At 44.0% G+C, this 21,587-nt stretch overlaps 1 protein-coding gene across 2 annotated transcripts in view; it reads right to left on the bottom strand.

Moving 5' to 3' along the window:
• Positions 1–507: 507 nt before the first annotated feature.
• Positions 508–21,587, bottom strand: part of URM1 (ubiquitin related modifier 1) — a gene marked incomplete at its 5' end in the record, with an annotated part of 45,613 nt that continues 24,533 nt past the window's right edge. For both annotated transcript variants that reach the window (XM_082264513.1, XM_082264512.1), the window contains 3 exons: positions 508–896; positions 14,179–14,227; positions 16,510–16,591. In XM_082264513.1, coding sequence (XP_082120639.1) covers positions 828–896; positions 14,179–14,227; positions 16,510–16,591 — 200 coding nt within the window. In that variant the 3' untranslated portion in view covers positions 508–827. The remainder of the gene's footprint in view (positions 897–14,178; positions 14,228–16,509; positions 16,592–21,587) is intronic.

The raw sequence follows: 21,587 nt of genomic DNA, 5'->3' as shown, positions 1-21,587 counted from the left end.
AGTACTAAGATGCATACATGGATGAAAAATTGTGGAAACTTTAATTTTTATTAAGAAAACACAGCCATTGTTTATAATACACAGTGCTTTAGCAAACCGAATAGCATCCAGTTATTGTTTATAGCTACTTAAAATAGGTGACTGCTACACTTTTTATGAGCCCTGGGAAACCTCATGAGCACTTGCTCACTATTGTATTTTGACCTCAAGACCGATACAGCTGACAGTGCTTTGTGTCACTTTCATTGCCTTGAAAAGGAAGAAGATGGTTTTCTTTTGTCCTAGCAGCAGAAAAGGGAAAAAGCAGATTGGTTGCTAGGAAGGGAACACAGACACTTGGTATAGGACCACAATGGCTGCTCCCACGTGTGTAGGTAAACGGTAGCATATCTCAATCTGATTTCGGGAGGAAACATGCCATAATAACGCATTATTTTAAAGGAAGCACAAAGAAGGCAATTGGTAGGCAGTTTCAAAATGTGACATGAGGATGTGACAACAGTTCACAATGACATTTTTTTTTCTTGCATACACACCCCGCTAATTATAACTGACAGCAAATTAATTTAATTAGGTACCCCTAGATGTAATAAGTGACATAGAATATAAGGCCGCTAATAAATGAGATGTCCCAGATGTCACCAAACGGATGGCTCTGACCTATTCACACAGCAGCTGCCCTGGCGGTATGGTTATGTAGACATGTCCTTTTCAGAATTTAAGTCACTTTACAAGGAACCGCCACTGGAGCTGATGAAGACACCGTGAAAAATCCCCTCCCCACTTGGAACATCATGATTGGATTAAAGCAAATCACAAGGTCTTCACTATCCTCCGTGTAATGTGGAGATGAATACAATGTTGTCTTGGTCTTGCAGTTTGTAATCCAGCTCACCCTGCAAAGAGAATGACCTATATATGAGGGTGGTATAGGAAGAAAAACAGCAAAGACATCACAAGCGTTCATATAGAACTTCACACAGCTACTGGCTGATTGCTTATTATGCGGCTATTTCAGTTTGGCCATCAAAGTGAACCCAAACCTAAAAGTCACGCTGGGGTAATAAATAAAAAGTAACAGAAGAGCTGTAATACCTTTCCTGGAGAAAACACTGCTCCAGATTCTCTCCAGTTCTGCTTTATAGAGCAGTCTGTGAATTAGTGGCTATAACAAGTATCGATGAGGTGCTGCCTCCAAATGCCTTTAAACATGAACACGTGTTAATTACACAGGTTCCAAGGCTGAATAAGGTGGCAATTAAAGCGGAGTTCCACCCTCAAAATGTACTTTTCACCATCCGCTTGCTTTTTTTTACCTGAAAAAGAATTTGATAATTCCAATTTTTTATTTCTTTCACTTACCTTGTTTTTAAAGAAAATATACTTACCTTCCTTCCTCATCCTCTGCGGACACGGCCTCCGACGTCACTTCCTGCTTGCATTGACTCCTGGGAGATGAACGTCATCAATCCCAGGAGTCAATGCGTCTGCACCGGCCCTGCTTGTCACTTCCGATGCAGGCGCATTATTCCCTGCTGAACAGCTTCTGGGCATGCTCGGGAAGCTGTGCAGGGATGACGCGCCTGCACTGGAAGTGACGAGCAGGGCATTCTGGGACTCCGACATCACCGAAGAGGACGCTCTGGCTTCAGCTGCCCACACCTGAGATGGCAGCGCTGGACAAGACATTTTCAAGGTAAGTATTTCTTTTAAAAGGTAAGTGAAACAGGACAGTTCAGAGGCTATCGTTGCTTAACCGCTTGCCGACCGCCGCACGACTATTTACTGCGGCGGTCAGCTCCTCACAGGTAGAGCGACGTAGTACTACGTCGCTAGCCTGTGAGGGTCTAGGGAGCGAGCGCGCGCCCCCGGAGGCGCGCTCCCGCGCGGTCACGGACCCCCTCGCGCATGTGACCTGCGGACCCGATGTCCGCCGGTCACTTGGCGATCGTCGGTGCAGAGGGAGAAAGGCAGGCGGCTGATGTAAACAAGCCGCCTGTCATTATCCCCTGTGTAGAAATAGCGATCATACGGTTCTACTATGTAGGACCGTTGATCACTGTTCTTACACCTCAAGCCACAGACAATCACAGTTAGAATCAATCCCCTAGGGACACACACAGCCCCTCCCTCTCAAATAAAGTTAACCCCTTCACTGCCAGTGTAATTTTACAGTAACAGTGCATATGTATAGCACTGATTACTGCAGTAATGTCACTGGTAACCCCAAAAGTGTCAAAAATGTCAGTCAAGGGTCCGATCTGTCCACCGCAATGCACCACAAAAAAAAAAAAAAAACGCAGATCGCCATTACGCGTTAAAAAAAAAAAAACAGCAAAAATGACAAAAATCTTTCCCTTTGTTAGTAAACGCTATAACTTTTGCGCAAACCAATCAAAATACGCTTTTTGCGATTTTTTTTTTACCAAACATATGTAGCATAAAACAAATTGGCCGACAATGTTAAAAAATTTTGATTTTTACATCTTTTTTGGGGAATTTCATATAAAAAAATGTGAAAAATATTGTTATTTTTGCAAAATTGACGCTCTTTTTTTGTTTATAGCGCATGATCAAAAAATCGCACAGGTGATCAAATACCACCAAAAGAAAGCTCTGTTTGTGGGGAAAAAAAGGACGTCAAATTCGTTTAGGTACAGCGTCACACGACCGCGCAATTGTCTGTTAAAGTCACACAGTGCCAAATCGCAAAATAGGCCCTGGTCAGGAAGGGGGTAAAATCTTCTGGGGCTTAAGTGGTTAAATGCACTAGCCCTGACTGTCCCCGGGGTATTTTTATAAAAAAAAAAACATTTTTCAGGGTGGAACTCCACTTTAAGCTCACTTAGTGCCTTACCTGCATAAACTAAGCCTCAGAACCTGTGTAATTAATATGTTTGGGATTAAACGGATGAGGTGGAAACCCTAGCTGGATCGGGAGCATCAGACTATAACAGGGAACAATGGCTGTGGTGAGGCACTCAATCAGGAGGACCAGCTTTACACGTACAGTCCAATGAGAGCCCCAAATGGTCTAAAGTTGGGTACACACTATAAGAAAATCGGGCGAACGATTTTCTGATTTTCCTCGTTGTTTCACAGCAAATCGGAACCGATGAAAGAATTTTCTTACGAAACTTCGTACTAAAATTCTCGTACAACAAAAGGCTTTTTCTGTTGTTTATTGTTTATGATCATGCGCAGTCTTTTTTTTCTGATTTTTCTTGTACAAAAATCGTACGAAAATGGTACACATTAAACTAAAATCGTTTGTTTTTTTCCAATACGAGAAAAATTTTGGAGTTTGTCCCTTCGAGAATTTTCGTCTGTAGAAAGTTCTGTACACACTATACGAAAATCGTACGAAAATTCTTTGGACGAAAATGTTCGCCCGATTTTCTTATAGTGTGTACGAGCCTTAAGCGTCGAAAACCCTTTATAATAATATCTGTTCACAAATTACAACACAGAACAGCCAATGCATTTCCGGGGCTCAGAAAGAGACTTCCCCCTTCTTAATTGCTTAAACATTGGTAATCAAAAGAACTTAGAATTTGTACAATTTGGGCGGCTGTTGGGCCCCTCCTCTTTCCTTCCGCACCGGTGGTCAAGTCCTTTCCCTTCCCCTGCCCCCCCCTTTTTTTTTTTCTCCTTCTCTCTCTATCCATATCTCTGCTTCTTTTCTATCTACTACTCTCCTTTTTCTTTTCCTATACTGAAAACACTTGAAAATGTCCATGGTGTGCTTCCTCTTTTTGCTGAAAATGTTTTGAATATGCTTGTGATGTCCCAGATGCATGGGGATTTACGGTCTCCGTACGCCGGCCAGGAGACAGATGCCGGTGGAGGCCGTGGCCCTGCTTGGGGACCCTTGGGTCAGCATCTTCTTTCCACCTATGCATATTACATGGCAAGGAATGTTGATATATGTGCCTGCTATTTCGTACTATATCTCATATCTTGTTTCTGTGTGAATGGGGGGAGGGGGGGGGGGTCTGCGGAGGTCATTACTAATCGGCCAGGGCAGACGTTCCTTCAGGTGTTAAACTTGTAATTTTGTACTGAGATTTATGATCCAGTGTTATGTTACAATAGTTGTATTTTTTTTTTTTTTGGCATACCTTTAAATAAAGAATTTATAAAATAAAATACGTACAAATTATCACAAGTAATTTGTTTGCTGCAAAGGGTTTAGCCAGAATCACATAATCAGCCAAACTACTAAGTCCTTTTGATTACCAATTATGTTAAAGCCCTGAAGAAGGAGGTCTCTAAGCCCCAAAAATGCGTTGGAGGTTCTGTGTTAATGTTTGTGAACCAATACAGGAGGTCCCTGGGTTACAAACAAGATAGGGACTGTAGGTTTGTTCTTAAGTCGAATTGTAAGTCAGAACAGGTACATTTTTTAGGTTTAGCTCCAGCCAAAAGAATCATTTTTAAGTTTTTTGGATAGCATAGGGAGGGGTTAACACCCCTGTGCCATTTGTTTTGCTGTCTGTACCCATGTTTCACCTCACTTTCTGTCCCTAGGACAACTGGATTTTGAAAATTTTGGGTTGTTGTGGAAACAAGGATTAGTGATAAAGCTTCAGTGGAGACACCTTTTTCCAATGAGAACTCTTACAGGAGTGAATTTCTATTCCTAGGGGGGAGATTTCTCCTCACTTCCTGTTGTCTCTCTCCGTTTGTAAGTAGGAGTCGTTTGTAAATCAGAAGTTTGTAACCCGGGGACTGCCTGTACAGCTTTTAAATGTTTCGTAACTCTCAGATGCTTTGGTTCTCTCATTTGACTTCGTATATGAGAACTAGCAAATGTACTTTCTGCATTAATGATCTTCAGAAGGAATCCATTTTTAATTACTGTAAATTGGAACAAACCTTTAAGGAGTTTACAAACGAGAAAAAAACAATGAAGGGTAGCACGTGATATACACTTGAACTGATTTATGTGCCACCACATACCTTCATTATTGTTACCATAGCCCATCTCCCCCCCAGATCTAGGAGCTCTGTGACATGCAAATCTTGACTTTTGCTGGGTATGGTCAAAGACTGGCCTGTCCCCTTCTAAAACTCCCTGATGGCTCTACCTTCATTATTGTCACCATAGCCCAGGTCCCCTCCAAAAAATCTAGGAGCTCTGTGACAAGCAAATCTTGACTTTTGCTGAAAAGATCAAAGACTGTCCTGTCCCCTTCTAAAACTCCCTGATGGCTCTACCTTCATTATTGTTAGCATAGCCCAGACCCCCCCCCCCCCCCCCAATCTAGGAGCACTGTGACATGCAAATCTTGACTTTTGCTGAGAAGGTCAAAGACTGGCCTGGACCCTTCTATAACTCCCTGGTGGCTCTGACTTCATTATTGTTACCATAGCCCAGGTCCCCTCCAAAAAATCTAGGAGCACTGCGACATGCAAATCTTGACTTTTGCTGAGAAGGTCAAAGACTGGCCTGTCCCCTTCTAAAACTCCCTGATGGCTCTACCTTCATTATTGTTACCATAGCCCAGGTCCCCCCCAAAAAATCTAGGAGCTCTACAACATGCAAATCTTGACATTTGGGGAGACGGTCAAAGACTGGCCTGTCCCCTTCTAAAACTCCCTGATGGTTCCTTGGTATGCAGAAGGGGCCAACCTAACTTTTTTTTTTTTTGCAAAGGTAAATATTCATATATCAGAATACCATGGACTTCAGGAGCACGTGATATACAGGCTCCTGAGGTATAACTTTTGTTTCATTATGGAGGAAAGTATTACTTTAAGATCAAATGATAGTTGCTCTCATTTGTTTTTAAGGATGTATGCTACGGGCTGTTTATCCATACCCTTGCTTTACTACCTGGAACATATATTGTGTCTTCTCCTGGGTCTGAGGTACGGAGGACAAGCCCCGGAACCTGCACCAACAAAGCAAACAGCTCCAATAGTCCTATGTGGACAGATTCCTTTTGTCTTGCAGAAACTATGCAAAACAGCACAAATGAAGCAAATGCATGAAAGAGGCTTTACAGGCCTATACAACAATGATTTTGTTAATGTGGGATGTTTTCACGAGCAGGGGGAGTGAAAGCCTCATTGTGTTGTCTTCCTATGTGGCTCACAATGTAAAGTCAATGGGAGGCCTTTCTGCCCTTGACATACACTGTAAACCATAGGAAGGAGCGTGTGCTCAAGCTTGTACTGGACTGCCTCCTGCATAGGAATATGGAAATACTTCCTAGTTTACAAATACAGATAAGGGAAATTAGATATATATATATATATATATTTTTTTTTGCTATAATTTTTAAATAAATACAGGCTTCTTTTTAACATTTTAGTGTCTTGAGTTATTTTAATTATATTACCAGTATTAGGCTAAAAGTGCCCATGGAAAATGTGCTTCTATGGGGCAGTGTGTTTTTGCCCAGCTTTTCATATTAAAGAAGATACTATCTAGATTTTTTTACAAACAGTATCTACACAAAAGTTTTTCCATTACATGGTCCATGTCAGGTGACAGTGATCACATCAATTTATCAACTTTTATCTTTAAATTCTTCCATCAATACAACTGCTGTTAGTATACTAGTCTGGTCACTTTGAACAGTAAGGGGTGCATGGCTGAACTATATTTCTGCAAGAAAGACAGAGAGGGAAAAAAAGAGAAAAAAAAAGAGAGAGAGAGAGAGAGAGGGAGGGAGAGGAAGTGGAAGAGGAAGAGAGAGAGAGAGAAGAGCGAGAGAGAGAGAGAGAGAGAGAGAGAGAGAGAGAAAGGAGACATAGGGAAAAAAAAGAGAGAGAGAAGAAAAAAAAGAGAAGACAGATCGAGAGAGAGCGAGAGAGATTAAGGAGAGAGAGAGAGGGAGGAGAGAGAGGAGAGAGGCGATCGCGAGAGGGATCAAAAGAGAGAGATTGAAGAAGGCAGAGAGACTAAAAGTGAAAGAGATCAAAAGAGAGCAAAAGATTGAAAGAGAGAGATGTTAAAGACAAAACAAAAGTGAGAGAGATTGAAGGAGAGAAGGATAGAGAGACAAAGAGGGAGAGAGAGCGAGAGAGAGCAATTGAAGGAGGGATCGAAAGAGAGAGCGATTGAAGGAGGGATCGAAAGAGAGAGCGATTGAAGGAGGGATCAAAAAAGAGAGCGATTGAAGGAGGGATCGAAAGAGAGCAATTGAAGTAGGTATCGAAAGAGAGAGCGATTAAAGGAGCGATCGAAAGAGAGAGCGATTGAAGGAGGGATCGAAAGAGAGAGCGATTGAAGGAGGGATCGAAAGAGAGCAATTGAAGTAGGTATCGAAAGAGAGAGCGATTAAAGGAGGTATCGAAAGAGAGAGCGATTGAAGGAGGGATCGAAAGAGAGAGCGATTAAAGGAGGGATCGAAAGAGAGAGCGATTGAAGGAGGGATCCAAAGAGAGAGAGTGACTGAAGGAGGGATCGAAGGAGAGAGTGATTGAAGGAGGGATTGAAAGAGAGAGAGTGACTGAAGGAGGGATCGAAAGAGAGAGTGATTGAAGGAGGGATTGAAAGAGAGAGCGATTGAAGGAGGGAGGGATTGAAAGAGAGAGCGATTGAAGGAGGGATCCAAAGAGAGAGATTGATTGGAGGGATCCAAAGAGAGTGAGGGACTGAAAGAGCGAGAGATTGAGACATTGAAAAACAGAAAATTCTAGCCACAAGAAGCTCTTCTTCCAGTGTTTTTAATAATCAGTAAATAGCATACAGTGATGTCTCCAGGAGAGAGAGAGAGGAGATAATGAGAGGGATCAAAAGGGAGAGATTGAAAAAGGCAGAGAGATTGAAAGTGAAAAAGTTCAAAAGAGGGAGCAAAAGATTGAAAGAGAGAGATGGTAGAGAGACTGAAAGAGGGAGATCGAAAGAGAGCTATTGAAGGAGGGATCAAAAGAGAGAGCTATTGAAGGGGGGATCGAAAGAGAGAGCTATTGAAAGGGGAATCGAAAGAGAGAGCAATTGAAGGAAGGATCGAAAGAGAGAGCAACTGAAGGATCGAAAGAGAGAGCGATTGAAGGATAGAAAGAGAGAGCGATTGAAGGATGGAAAGAGAGAGCGATTGAAGGAGGGATCGAAAGAGAGAGCGATTGAAGGAGGGATCGAAAGAGAGAGCGATTGAAGGAGGGATCGAAAGAGAGAGCGATTGAAGGAGGGATCGAAAGAGAGAGCTATTGAAGGGGGGATCGAAAGAGAGAGCTATTGAAAGGGGAATCGAAAGAGAGAGCAATTGAAGGAAGGATCGAAAGAGAGAGCAATTGAAGGAAGGATCAAAAGAGAGAGCAATTGAAGGATCGAAAGAGAGAGCAATTGAAGGATCGAAAGAGAGAGCGATTGTAAGATCGAAAGAGAGAGCGATTAATGGATCGATAGAGAAAGCGATTGAAGGATCGAAAGAGAGAGCGATTGAAGGAGGGATCGAAAGAGAGAGCGATTGAAGGAGGGATCGAAAGAGAGAGCGATTGAAGGAGGGATCGAAAGAGAGAGCGATTGAAGGAGGGAGGGATTGAAGGAGGGATCCAAAGAGAGAGATTGATTGAAGGGATCCAAAGAGAGCGAGGGACTGAAAGAGCGAGAGATTGAGACATTGAAAAACAGAAAATTCTAGCCACAAGAAGCTCTTCTTCCAGTGTTTTTAATAATCAGTAAATAGCATACAGTGATGTCTCCAGGAGAGAGAGAGAGAGGAGATAATGAGAGGGATCAAAAGGGAGAGATTGAAAAAGGCAGAGAGATTAAGAGTGAAAAAGATCAAAAGAGGGAGCAAAAGATTGAAAGAGAGAGATGGTAGAGAGACTGAACGAGGGAGATCAAAAGAGAGCTATTGAAGGAGGGATCAAAAGAGAGAGCTATTGAAGGGGGGATCGAAAGAGAGAGCTATTGAAGGGGGGATCGAAAGAGAGAGCTATTGAAAGGGGAATCGAAAGAGAGAGCAATTGAAGGAAGGAAAGAGAGAGCAATTGAAGGATCGAAAGAGAGAGCAACTGAAGGATCGAAAGAGAGAGCAATTGAAGGATCGAAAGAGAGAGCGATTGAAAGATCGAAAGAGAGAGCGATTGAAGGATCGAAAGAGAGAGCTATTGAAGGAGGGATCAAAAGAGAGAGCTATTGAAGGGGGGATCGAAAGAGAGAGATATTGAAGGGGGGATCGAAAGAGAGAGCTATTGAAAGGGGAATTGAAAGAGAGAGCAATTGAAGGAAGGATCGAAAGAGAGAGCAATTGAAGGATCGAAAGAGAGAGCAACTGAAGGATCGAAAGAGAGAGCAATTGAAGGATCGAAAGAGAGAGCGATTGAAGGATCGAAAGAGAGAGCGATTGAAGGATCGAAAGAGAGAGCGATTGAAGGATCGAAAGAGAGAGCGATTGAAGGAGGGATCGAAAGAGAGAGCGATTGAAGGAGGGATCGAAAGAGAGAGCGATTGAAGGAGGGATCGAAAGAGAGAGCGATTGAAGGAGGGATCGAAAGAGAGAGCGATTGAAGGAGGGATCGAAAGAGAGAGCTATTGAAGGGGGGATCGAAAGAGAGAGCTATTGAAAGGGGAATCGAAAGAGAGAGCAATTGAAGGAAGGATCGAAAGAGAGAGCAATTGAAGGAAGGATCGAAAGAGAGAGCAATTGAAGGATCAAAAGAGAGAGCAATTGAAGGATCGAAAGAGAGAGCGATTGAAAGATCGAAAGAGAGAGCGATTGAAGGATCGATAGAGAGAGCGATTGAAGGATCGAAAGAGAGAGCGATTGAAGGAAGGATCGAAAGAGAGAGCGATTGAAGGAGGGATCGAAAGAGAGTGCGATTGAAGGAGTGATCGAAAGAGGGATCGATTGAAGGAGGGATCAAAAGAGAGCAATTGAAGGAGGGATCGAAAGAGAGAGCAATTGAAGGAAGGATCGAAAGAGAGAGCAATTGAAGGATCGAAAGAGAGAGCGATTGAAAGATCGAAAGAGAGAGCGATTGAAGGATCGATAGAGAGAGCGATTGAAGGATCGAAAGAGAGAGCGATTGAAGGAAGGATCAAAAGAGAGAGAGCGATTGAAGGAGGGATCGAAAGAGAGAGCGATTGAAGGAGGGATCAAAAGAGAGAGCGATTGAAGGAGGGATCGAAAGAGAGAGCGATTGAAGGAGGGATCGAAAGAGAGAGCGATTGAAGGAGGGATCGAAAGAGAGAGCGATTGAAGGAGGGATCGAAAGAGAGTGCGATTGAAGGAGGGATCGAAAGAGGGATCGATTGAAGGAGGGATCAAAAGAGAGAAATTGAAGGAGGGATCGAAAGAGAGCAATTGAAGGAGGGATCGAAAGAGAGAGCGATTGAAGGAGGGATCGAAAGAGAGAGCGACTGAAGGAGGGATCGAAAGAGGGAGCGATTGAAGGAGGGATCGAAAGAGAGCAATTGAAGGAGGGATCGAAAGAGAGCATTTGAAGGAGGGATCGAAAGAAAGCAATTGAAGGAGGGATCGAAAGAGAGCGATTGAAGGAGTGATCCAAAGAGAGAGAGTGATTGAAGGAGGGATCGAAAGAGAGAGTGATTGAAGGAGGGATTGAAAGAGAGTGAGGGACTGAAAGAGCGCATGATCGAGACATTGAAAAACAGAAAATTCTAGCCACAAGTAGCTCTTCTTGCAGTGTTTTTAATAATCAGTGAATTGCTTACAGTGATGTCTCCAGGAGACAGAGAGAGAGGAGATCGCGAGAGGGATCAAAAGGGAGGGATCGAAGAAGGCAGACAGAGAGTGAAAGAGAGAGCAAAAGAGAGAGCAAAAGATTGAGAAGAGAGAGATGGTAAAGACTAAACGAAAGTGAGAGAGATTGAAGGAGAGAGGGATAGAGAGACTGAAAGAGGGAGAGAGATCAAAAGAGGGAGATCGAAAGAGAGCAATTGAAGGAGGGATAGAAAGAGAGAGCGATTGAAAGAGGGATCGAAAGAGAGCGATTGAAGGGATCGTAAGAGTGAGAGATCGAGACATTGAAAAACAGAAAATATTAGTCACAAGTAGCTCTTCTTGCAGTGTTTTTAATAACCAGTGAATTGCATACAGTGATGTCCCCAAACCAAAAACCAAACTTCCTTGACACATTTTACCACACCTGGCTTGCTCACAGGGATGGGGTAAGACTTGCCCTATTCTTGTGAGCAAGCCAGGGGTAGTAAAACACTTCAAAGGAGGTTGGTTTTGAGTTGGAGACACCACTGTATGCAATTCACTGGTTATTTAAAACACTGCAAGAAGAGCCAATTGGAGTGCGATTGATATTTTTTTTTCCTATTTTCAATTAATAATAGTGTGGGATTGTGACGGCCGGCACCCAGGTTGTTCATGTGCAGGAGAAGCCAGTTTTGAGCGGAGCTATGGATCTGTGTGTGCGCTTATATCAAAAGACAAAGATTGAAAAATGGAGAGAAAGAGAAAATTGTCTGCCCAACAGTGACCGCATTCTATCAGATGTAGTCACTGTTCGGGTATTTAATCAGCTACGGGTGCTTTGGATGCTCGAACACAACAGCTGGCAGTGCAGATTCCTTCATCCGTGCTGTTTAGCATGGACGGCGAAATCTATTGGTTTTCTCTCATTCAGCCTGCTCAATGATTGAAAGAAATCTAGCCATCGGAGGTTAGCTATAAGCTGGCCAAGCCATACATTAGAAGATTTTAGTTAGAAAAATGTATTTTCAGGAACGTTTGGTTGATTCTGGAATGGATAGTGGGGTCAATTGGCACTCATTTTGGACCAAAGTGACAAAAAATTTGAAGGCGCAGGATGTACATTTTTCTTGAAGGACCGAATTTCTAACAGTGAAATTGTTTTTTGTTAGTAAAAAAAAAATGAATGTTAAAAACAAATTAAATTTTGAAGCACTTTCGAAGGATGTTTGTCAAGTCATCAAACGTACTTATGAAAATGTTCATACAAATGTTCGATTACTAGTCAAACATTCTAGTGTATGGCCAGTTTTACTTTAGAAAAGTAAATAGTACAAGATGCACTTTCAGTCACTATAGCTACTGCATTTGCTCTTTCAATTATTTTATTGAATGGTCCTACTGTTATTTGTGTTCATTAACCACTTCTGGACTGCCCACCGCATATATACTGCGGCAGGACGGCCCGGTTGCGCAAAATCACGTACATGTACGTGGTTTTGTGCATGAGATGTAGGGGGAGGCGTGCTGCCAGGGCGCCGCTCACAGAGGGGGACAATCAGCGGGTCTAGCGGCAGCGGGTCTGTAAACAAGGCAGACCACTGTTCTGCAAGGGAGTAAAAGAGAGATCTTGTGTTTCAGCTAAGCTCTCTCTTTCGATCCCTCTTTCGATCCCTCCTTCAATCGCTCCCTCTTTCGATTCCTCCTTCAATCGCTCTCTCTTTCGATCCCTCCTTCAATCGCTCTCTCTTTCGATCCCTCCTTCAATCGCTCTCTCTTTCGATCCCTCCTTCAATCGCTCTCTCTTTCGATCCCTCCTTCAATCGCTCCGTCTTTCGATCCCTCCTTCAATTGCTCCTTCCTTCAATCGCTCCCTCTTTCGATCCCTCCTTCAATCGCTCCCTCTTTCGATCGCTCTCTCTTTCAATCCCCCCGTTCAATCGCTTCTTCCATCTCTTTTCCTCTTGTGCAGGGATATGCAAACTGTGGCCCTCCAGATGTTCCAGACCTACAAGTCCCATGAGACATAGCAAGACTCTGAGAGGCAAAAGCATGACACCCAGAGGCATTATGAGACTTGTAGTTTTGCAACAGCTGGAGGGCCACAGTTTGCTCTCTTTTGATCCCTCCTTCAATTGCTCCCTCTTTCGATCCCTCCTTCAATTGCTCCCTCTTTCCATCCCTCCTTCAATCGCTCCCTCTTTCCATCCCTCCTTCAATCGCTCCCTCTTTCCATCCCTCCTTCAATCACTCCCTCTTTTGATCCCTCCTTCAATCACTCCCTCTTTTAATCCCTCCTTCAATTGCTCTCTTTTTTGATCCCTCCTTCAATTGCTCCCTCTTTCGATCCCTCCTTCAATCGCTCTCTCTCTCAATCGCTTCTTCAATCTCTTTTCCTCTTGTGCAGGGATATGCAAACTGTGGCCCTCCAGATGTTCCAGACCTACAAGTCCCATGAGACATAGCAAGACTCTGAGAGGCAAAAGCATGACACCCAGAGGCATTATGAGACTTGTAGTTTTGCAACAGCTGGAGGGCCACAGTTTGCGCTAGTGCAGTGTTTCTCAACTCCGGTCCTCAGGGCACACTAACAGGCCAGATTTTAAGTATTACCTTGGGGAGATGCAGACTAGAATACTGCAATCACTGATCAGCAAATGATATCACCAATGATGTATTTCAGTTTTCTTGCAAACCTGGCCTGTTAGTGTGCACTGAGGACAGGAGTTGAGAAACACTGCTCTAGTGCATCCACTCCCCCTACAGTTAGAAAGCAGTCCCTAGGAGCACACCTAACCCCTTGATCTCCCCTGGTGTTACCCCTTCCCTGCCAGTGTCACAAACACTAACAGTGCATTTTTTTTGAGCACTGATCACTGTATTGGTGTCACTGGTCCCCAAAAAGTGTCACATAGCTTCAGATTTGTCCGCCGCAATGTCCAAGTCCCGCTAAAAATCGTTGATTGCCGCCATTTCTAGTAAAAACAATAATAACAATAAACATTGGGGCACCGCGCAATTGTCAGTTAAAGCAACGCAGTGCCGTATCACAAAAAATGGCCTGGTCAGGAAGCTGAAGTGGTTAAAGCGGATTTCCAGCCTGTATTAAAAAAAAAGTTAGCAGCAACAAATACTGTAGCTGCTGGCTTTTAATTAATGTAAGGACACTTACCTGTCCAGGTATCCCACGATGTTGGGATAGCTGATCTGTCAATCGCCTTCGGGTGCAGGCGCCGGCATCCTTACTAAGGGAAACAAGTGAAGCCTTGCGGCTTCACAGCCTGGTTCCTTCTGGGCATGCACGAGTCGGGCTGCGTTTTTTGAATGGTCCCACTGTCTTCTGGGACCTGTGGGTGTCTCCCAGAAGGCAGATGGGTGAGGGGTCGTAAGAGACGTAGATCACCGCGGTGACCTTACACGGAAGTGGGAGTAGGCACCACTCCCCTCTGCCCCCTGAAATGTGCCAAATGTGGGCCACTTTTGTGTGGAACTTCGCTTTAAGAGCTAACCTGTGCATGAGAACAAGAGACTTATGTATTTATTATTTGCTTACCATCAATTCCCAGTCTGCATCATTAACGAGAACCAGAATCCCCGGTCTCCTACAGGAACAGAAACACAACCATCATATTTCAAAATGGAGAGAGGACACTTCTTGGTTTGGACTTTCATCACTGAAGATACTAAACATCATACACTGCTCAAAAAAATGAAAGGAACACTTTGAAAACTAGTCAGATCTCAATGGGGAAAAATCTCATGCTGGATATCTATACTGGTATGGACTGGGTAATGTGTTAGGATCTATACTGATATGGACTGGGTAATGTGTCAGGATCTATACTGGTATGGACTGGGTAATGTGTTAGGATCTATACTGGTATGGACTGGGTAATGTGATAGGATTTATACTGGTATGGACTGGGTAATGTGTTAGGATCTATACTGATATGGACTGGGTAATGTGTCAGGACCGAAAGGATGCCACATTGTTTGATGGAAATGAAAATGATCACCCTACAGAGGGCTGAATTCAAAGACACCCCGAAAATCAAAGTGAAAAAACGATACAGCAGGCTAGTCCATTTTGTTGAAATTTCATTGCAGCAACTCAAAATGGTACTCAGTACTTTGTATGGCCCCCCACCCTGCTTGTATGCATGCCTGACAATGCCAGGGCATGCTCCTAATGAGACAATGGACGGTGTCCTGGGGTATTTCCTCCCAGATCTAGACCAGGGCATCACTGAGCTTCTGAACAGACTGAGGTGCAATCTGGCAGCATGGGATGGACCAAAACAATGTACCAGAGGTGTTCTATTGGATTTAAGTCAGGCGAGAGTGGGGGCCATTCAACCGTATCAATTCCTTCATCCTCCAGGAACTGGCTGCATACTCTCACCACATGAGGTCAGGCATTGTCGTGCACCCAGGAGGAACCCAGAATCCACTGCATCCGCGTAGGGTCTGACAATGGGTCCAAGGATTTCATCCCGATACCTAATGGCAGCCAAGGTGCCATTGTCTAGCCTGTAGAGGTCTATGCGTCCCTCCAAGGACATGCTTCCCCAGACCATCACTGGCCCACCACCAAACCGGTCATGCTGAAACAATTTTACAGGCAGCATAACGTTCACCACGGCTTCCCCAGATCTTTTCACATGTGTCAAGGGCTCAGATTGAACCTGCTCTCATCTGTGAAAAGCACAGGGCACCAGTGACAGCCCTGCCTATTCTGGTGGTCAACAGCAAATGGCAATCGAGCTCCACGGTGCCGGGCAATCAGCACAGGGTCGACTAGGGGATGTCAGGCCCTCAGACCACTCTCATGAAGTCTGTTTCTGATTGTTTGGTCAGAGACATTCACACCAGTGGCCTGCTGGAGGTCATTTTATAGGACTTGGGCAGTGATCATCCTGTTCCTCCGTGCACAGATACCGGTCCTGCTGATGGGTTAAGGACCTTCTACGGCCCCGTCCAGCTCTTCTAGAGTAATTGCCTGTCTCCTGGAATCTCCTCCATGCTCTTGAAACTGTGCTGGGAGACACAGAAAACCTTCTGGCAGTGGCACGTATTGATGTGCCATCCTGGAGGAGTTGGACTGCCTGTGCAACCTCTATAGGGTCCAGGTATTGCCTTATCCTACCAGTAGTGACACTTACCCTACCCAAATGCAAAACTAATGAAAAGCAGTCAGAAAAGATGAGTAGGGGAAAAAATGTCAGTGACCTCCACCTGTAAAACCATTCCTGTTTTGGGGGTCATCTCATTGTTGCCCATCTAGTGCACCTGTTAATTTCATTAACACCAAAGCAGCTGAAACTGACTTTCAACCCCCTCTGCTACTTAACTGGCCAGATCAATATCCCAGAAGTTTAACTGACTTGATGCTATACTCCAGGGATCCTCAAACTATGGCCCTCCAGCTGTTGGGGAACTACACATCCCATGAGGCATTGTAAAACTCTGACATTCACAGGCATGACTAGGCATAATGGGAATTGTAGTTCCTGAACAACTGGAGGGCCGTAGTTTGAAGACCCCTGCTATACTCTGATTAAAAAGTGTTACTTTAATTTTTTTAAGCAGTGTATTATCATAACAAAAATAATCCTATACAAACTCCCCCTGACATGGAGATCTATTTGTATGGCAAATACTTGTGTTTGGTGTTATTCTCAGAAATAATTCTAGCCTTTTATGGTACAGATAGTAGAATTCTGCTAATAAATAGCACATTTTGTTTAATGCAGTGACTGATTTACCAGTCCCCGCTGGTATCCGGTACCAGTGCACTAGTGCTGGTACAGCCTTACACTCATTGAGTCATAAAAGACATCCTCACACCCGGAAAGCTCACTCTACAATAATACACAATACTTACACTGTATCTCCTTGTATGAACAGCTCAGGACGTTCCTTCAGCAAATTAGCTTTGATCCACACCAACAAATGCTTGATGTCCCCTGGCAAAAGCAAATAATATGGTTATGCGGCAGTCAGTTAGGTTCATAAAGACCATGTAAGGGGTACTATGGGAAAAAGGGATAATCTGCTGAGCTGTGGATCAGATGGATCCGGAATAAGCAAATATTGTCTAAATACAAGAGTCATGTGTATTCTTACTTTAATTTTGGTGTGCTTTGTGTATTTCTTCCAGATCTGTGCAGCAATCCAGGGTAAGATTTTCCCTCTGTGCGGGAGCTTCCTGTAATAAAGACTGGTCACTGCTGCTCTCTTTCCTTGTGCAGGGTGACTGGTCTTGTCTCCGCCCCCTCCTGTTTTCTGTAGGCAGCCTATAGTGGGTGGAGCCTGCTGGATCCCTCCCACAGCTCTACTCTCTGCACAAGCTATGTATAGCACAATGGTAATTTTACCACTACATTTATAATGTAATATCTAGGTTCGTAAACACATTTGGTGTACACAAAGTGGATTTATATCCTTTGTAGCTCTTGACGCTTTGTGCCCAGTATTCAGCTTTAGAAAGCAGAATCAAAAGGCAGGGGTCTGCAAACTGCGGCCCTTTGCTATCCCTTTTCTAGCCCTTGGGGTACTATTCCAATGATATGAGGCAATATTCCTCTTACTTATACAAACAATGGGGCACTATATCTTCCACTGATACTGATGATGGAGTAATATTACTCCCACTAATACCAATGATGGCGTACTACTACTCCCCCTACTGTCCTATTGGCCACAAACCCTGAGGCCAAGCTTAGTTTCACTGATGCTGGGCCCGGGACATTTTCCACCTTCACTGGCCACAATCCAGCCCCCCTAAAGTCTGAAGGACAGTAAACTGGCCCTTTGTTTGAAAAGTTTGGAAACCCCTGATCTAGGGCCTAGCATGGTCATCTAGGTCACCTAGCATAGAACCGCCACAACATTAGCTAATTTAAACTTTTGGTTTCAATCAGTTAAATATGTTCACATTCCTACTGGCCACAAACCCTGAGGCCATGCTTAGTCTCACTGACGCTGGGCCCGGGACATTTTCCACCCTCACTGGCCACAATTCAGCCCCCTAAAGTCTGAAGGACAGTAAACTGGCCCTTTGTTTGAAAAGTTTGGAAACCCCTGATCTAAGGCCTAGCATGGTAAACTAGGATGGTCACCTAGCATAGAACAGCCAAACATCAGCCAATTTTAACTTTTGGTTTCAATCCGCTAATTACGTTTGTTTGAACATCTTTTGTGTTAATGCACCTCAAACGTAATTAGCTGATTGAAACCAAAAGTTTCAATTGGCTAATGTTGTGGCTGTTCTATGCTAGGTGACCATCCTAGATGACCTTGCTATGCACTGCAACTGTTTGAACATCTTTTGCATATGCACCTCAGTTACAGGGCCTAGCATGGTCATCTAGGATGGTCACCTAGCATAGAACAGCTACAACATTAGCCAATTTAAACTTTTGGTTTCAATCAGTTAAATACGTTTACTGTCCTACTGGCCACAAACCCTGAGGCCATGCTTAGTCTCACTAATGCTGGGCCTGGGACATTTCCCACCCTCACTGGCCACAATCCGGCCCCCCTAAAGTCTGAAGGACAGTAACTGGTCCTTTGTTTGAAAAGTTTGGAAATTTGATATTTCAATCAGTTAAATACGTTTGAGGTGCAATAACACACAAGATGTTCAAACAGTTACAGGGCCTAGCATGGTCACCTAGGATGGTCACCTAGGATGGTCACCTAGCATAGAACTGCTACAACATTAGCCAATTTAAACTTTTGGTTTCAGTTAGCTACAGTATTTCACAAAAGTGAGTACACCCCTCACATTTTTTAAATATTTTATTATATCTTTTCATGTGACAACACTGAAGAAATGACACTTTGCTACAATGTAAAGTAGTGAGTGTACAGCTTGTATAACCGTGTAAATGTGCTGTCCCCTCAAAATAACTCAACACAGCCATTAATGTCTAAACCGCTGGAAACAAAAGTGAGTACACCCCTAAGTGAAAATGTCTCCATAGGCAACAATTTAAAAAATGTTAACGGTTACCAGTTTAGAGTTACAGTGGAGGTCTTTTGCTAGAATTATTTCTCTCACTCTTGACGATTCGTGGCGATACCTCACATGTGTGATTTGAACACCATTTACATTTGCGGGCGTGACTTACATATGGCTTTTCTTTGGTGCGTGAGCACCCGGGGACGCTTTAAAAAAAAAAAAAATTTCCCTTATTTAATTTTTTTACTGCTCCTTTATAAAAAACAAAAACTGATCACTTTTATTGCGGTCACAAGGAATGTAAACATCCCTTGTGACAGTAATTGGCAGGGACGGGTACTCTGTATGGAGGGATCAGGGGTCTAAAAGACCCCAAATCCCTCCACTGCACTTCAAAGTATTCAAAACGCCAAAATCAATGTTTTTGAATACTGTCATTTTTTTTTAAATGGGTGCCATTTCCAGCCGAGCAAACTGGATGTGACATTGTGAGGTCGCTTTCGAATTACTTTATCGGAGACCTGATCGAAGATGAATTCGGCTGGTCGCTCGGGTCTCCTGGTGGGACAGAAGACCCAGGCGGATCGGCAGAAGGCGGTGGAAGGGGGAGGGGGTAACGTCCCCTCCCGCTCCCTGGGATAACAGCCGAGCGGATGCTGAGCCGCTTCTGTTATCATCAGAAAGCTGACTGCCACCTCTCAAAAAATACAGTACAGGGTGAGGCCTCTAGCTCCAGGCATTACCCCGGTACAACCACTTCATCAAGCCGACATACGGGCACGTCAGTTTGCGGGAAGTGGTTAAAACAAAAATCATTCATTCTGTTCCAATACAGGAAAAATTTGGGAGTTTTGTCCCTTCGGGAATTTTTATACGAAAAGTCTGAATCAGCTGTCGAAAGTTGCGTACACACTATACGAAAATCGTTCTTAAAGTGTGTACGAGCCTTAACCACTTGCCGACCAGCCGCCGCCTGCAGGTCGGCAGTTTCCCGCGAGTCACGGTACCTGTAAAGGGGTTCGCAAGAGCGCTCCTGGGGGGCATGCACGCGCCAGCAGGGAAGTCGATCTACGGGGCCGGTGGCCACAATTGCTGACGGGCACCCGCAAAAAGAGAAAGGCGGTCTGCTGTTCCTCCCATTTAGGATCACAGGTCTCTGTGCTGATTTCATAAGCCCATCCCCCACACACTTGGAAAACACTTCCCTAGGCTCACATTTAAACCTTTGATTGCCCCTGGGTAACCCCTTCCCTGCCAGTGTCATTATTACTGTAACAGTGCATATTTTTAGCACCGATTACTATAGTAATGTCACTGGTCCCCCCAAAAGTATCAAAAATGTCAGTTAGGGGTCTGATCTGTCCGCCGCAATGTCGCCGTTACGCTAAAAATCGCTAATTGCCGCCATTACTAGTAAAAAATAAACAAAACTTTTCCGCAAATCAAAATACGCTTATTGGGATTTTTTTTACCAAAAATATGTAGCAGAATACAAATTGGCCTAAAAGTTTTTTTTTTTTTCGGGAATGTTATATAGCAGAATGTGAAAAATATTGTTTTTTCAGAATTGTCGCTCATTTTTTCTTTATAGCGCAAAAAATAAAAAAATCGCACAGGTGATCAAATACCACCAAAAGAAAGCTCTATTTGTGGGAAAAAAGGACATCAATTTTATTTGGGTACAGCGTTGCACGACCGCAAATTTGTCCGTTAAAGTAACACAGTGCCGAATCGCAAAAAATGGCCTGGTCAATAAGGGGGTAAATTACAGCTATCAGCGGTTTTTAGCAGGACTGCGACATTGCGGCAGACAAATCGGACCCCTGACATTTTTAACATTTTTGGGGAGACCAGTGACATTACTACAGTAAACAGTGCTAAAAATATGTACTATTACTGTAATAAAGACACTGGCAGGGAAGGAGTTACCCGGGGCGATCAAAAGGGTTGAGTGTATGCCTAGAGGGTGTTTTCTAACGGTGAGGGGGAGGAGCTTGTGGAATCAACACAGAGGCCTGTGATCCTAAATAGGAGGCTCACAGACGATCTGTGCTGATTCCCGAGAGAACAATGGTCAAGTGTGTTTACAACAGCAGACCGTCGTTCTCTCTCCACGGGGAGCGATCGTGGGTGCCGGCGGCAATTGTGGCTCCATGAGTCAGCTTCCCCGCTGGCTAATGGGGGCTCCCCCAGGATCGCTCCCGTGGATCGCTGTACAGGTACAGCGATTCGCGCACCCAAGCCAGTCTGGTGCAGTATATATGCAGCGGTCGGTCGGTAAGTGGTTAAAGTATAACTAACGGAAAAACTGTTTTGGATAGAGTAGAGATAGATTAGGACCCCTGTTAGTTTTTATTGCTCTCTGTACCCCTAATAGGGAGATTCAACCTCTCTATTTGTCCTATTTACCATTATTATTGAAAGTGAAAGTAAAAGAAAAACCCCCAATTTTGGGTTGTCCCCAGAAAAGTAATGGAGGAGAAATCTTCCAATGGGGACACTAATTCTGGTGACTTGGGGGTCCCCAAGGAATTCCCTTAATTTGCAGGGATTTCCCCTCACTTCCTGTTTGGCTATGGGACAGGAAGTAAAGGGAAATCTCTGCAATGGGACACAGATGGGGAAAATAAATCTGACGGGTATTTCTCTATCCAAAATGAAAAAAAAAAAAAATTGCCTATAGTGCAGAGCCCCATAAATGCATGTGCTTCCATTGTTGGAGACTCACAGAATTTAGAGTTAGGACCACAGATAATGGGGTGCTTTGTTGGGGCTCTGTGGCTTACGGATGTATTTGCAAATGTGTGCTAACTAAACCCCTGTTTTTAACGCATACTGTTGGACAGGTCAGTTCGGTTGGTCGCAGACTGGTCGGTAAGGAGAGCTTGGAAACTTTTTGTATCTTGTTAAGTGGGGCCCCCGGGCAACTGCCCAGCGTGTCCATTCGGTAAGAAGGCCCTGGGGCATCTGCAGTTATGAGAGTGAGAAAATTAGCA

This window comes from Pelophylax lessonae (genome assembly GCF_965119305.1).
Source record: "Pelophylax lessonae genome assembly, chromosome: 7".
Lineage (NCBI taxonomy): Eukaryota > Metazoa > Chordata > Amphibia > Anura > Ranidae > Pelophylax > Pelophylax lessonae.
Note: the sequence above shows the minus strand (reverse complement) of the source record. Positions and strands in the feature narration are given on the sequence as shown.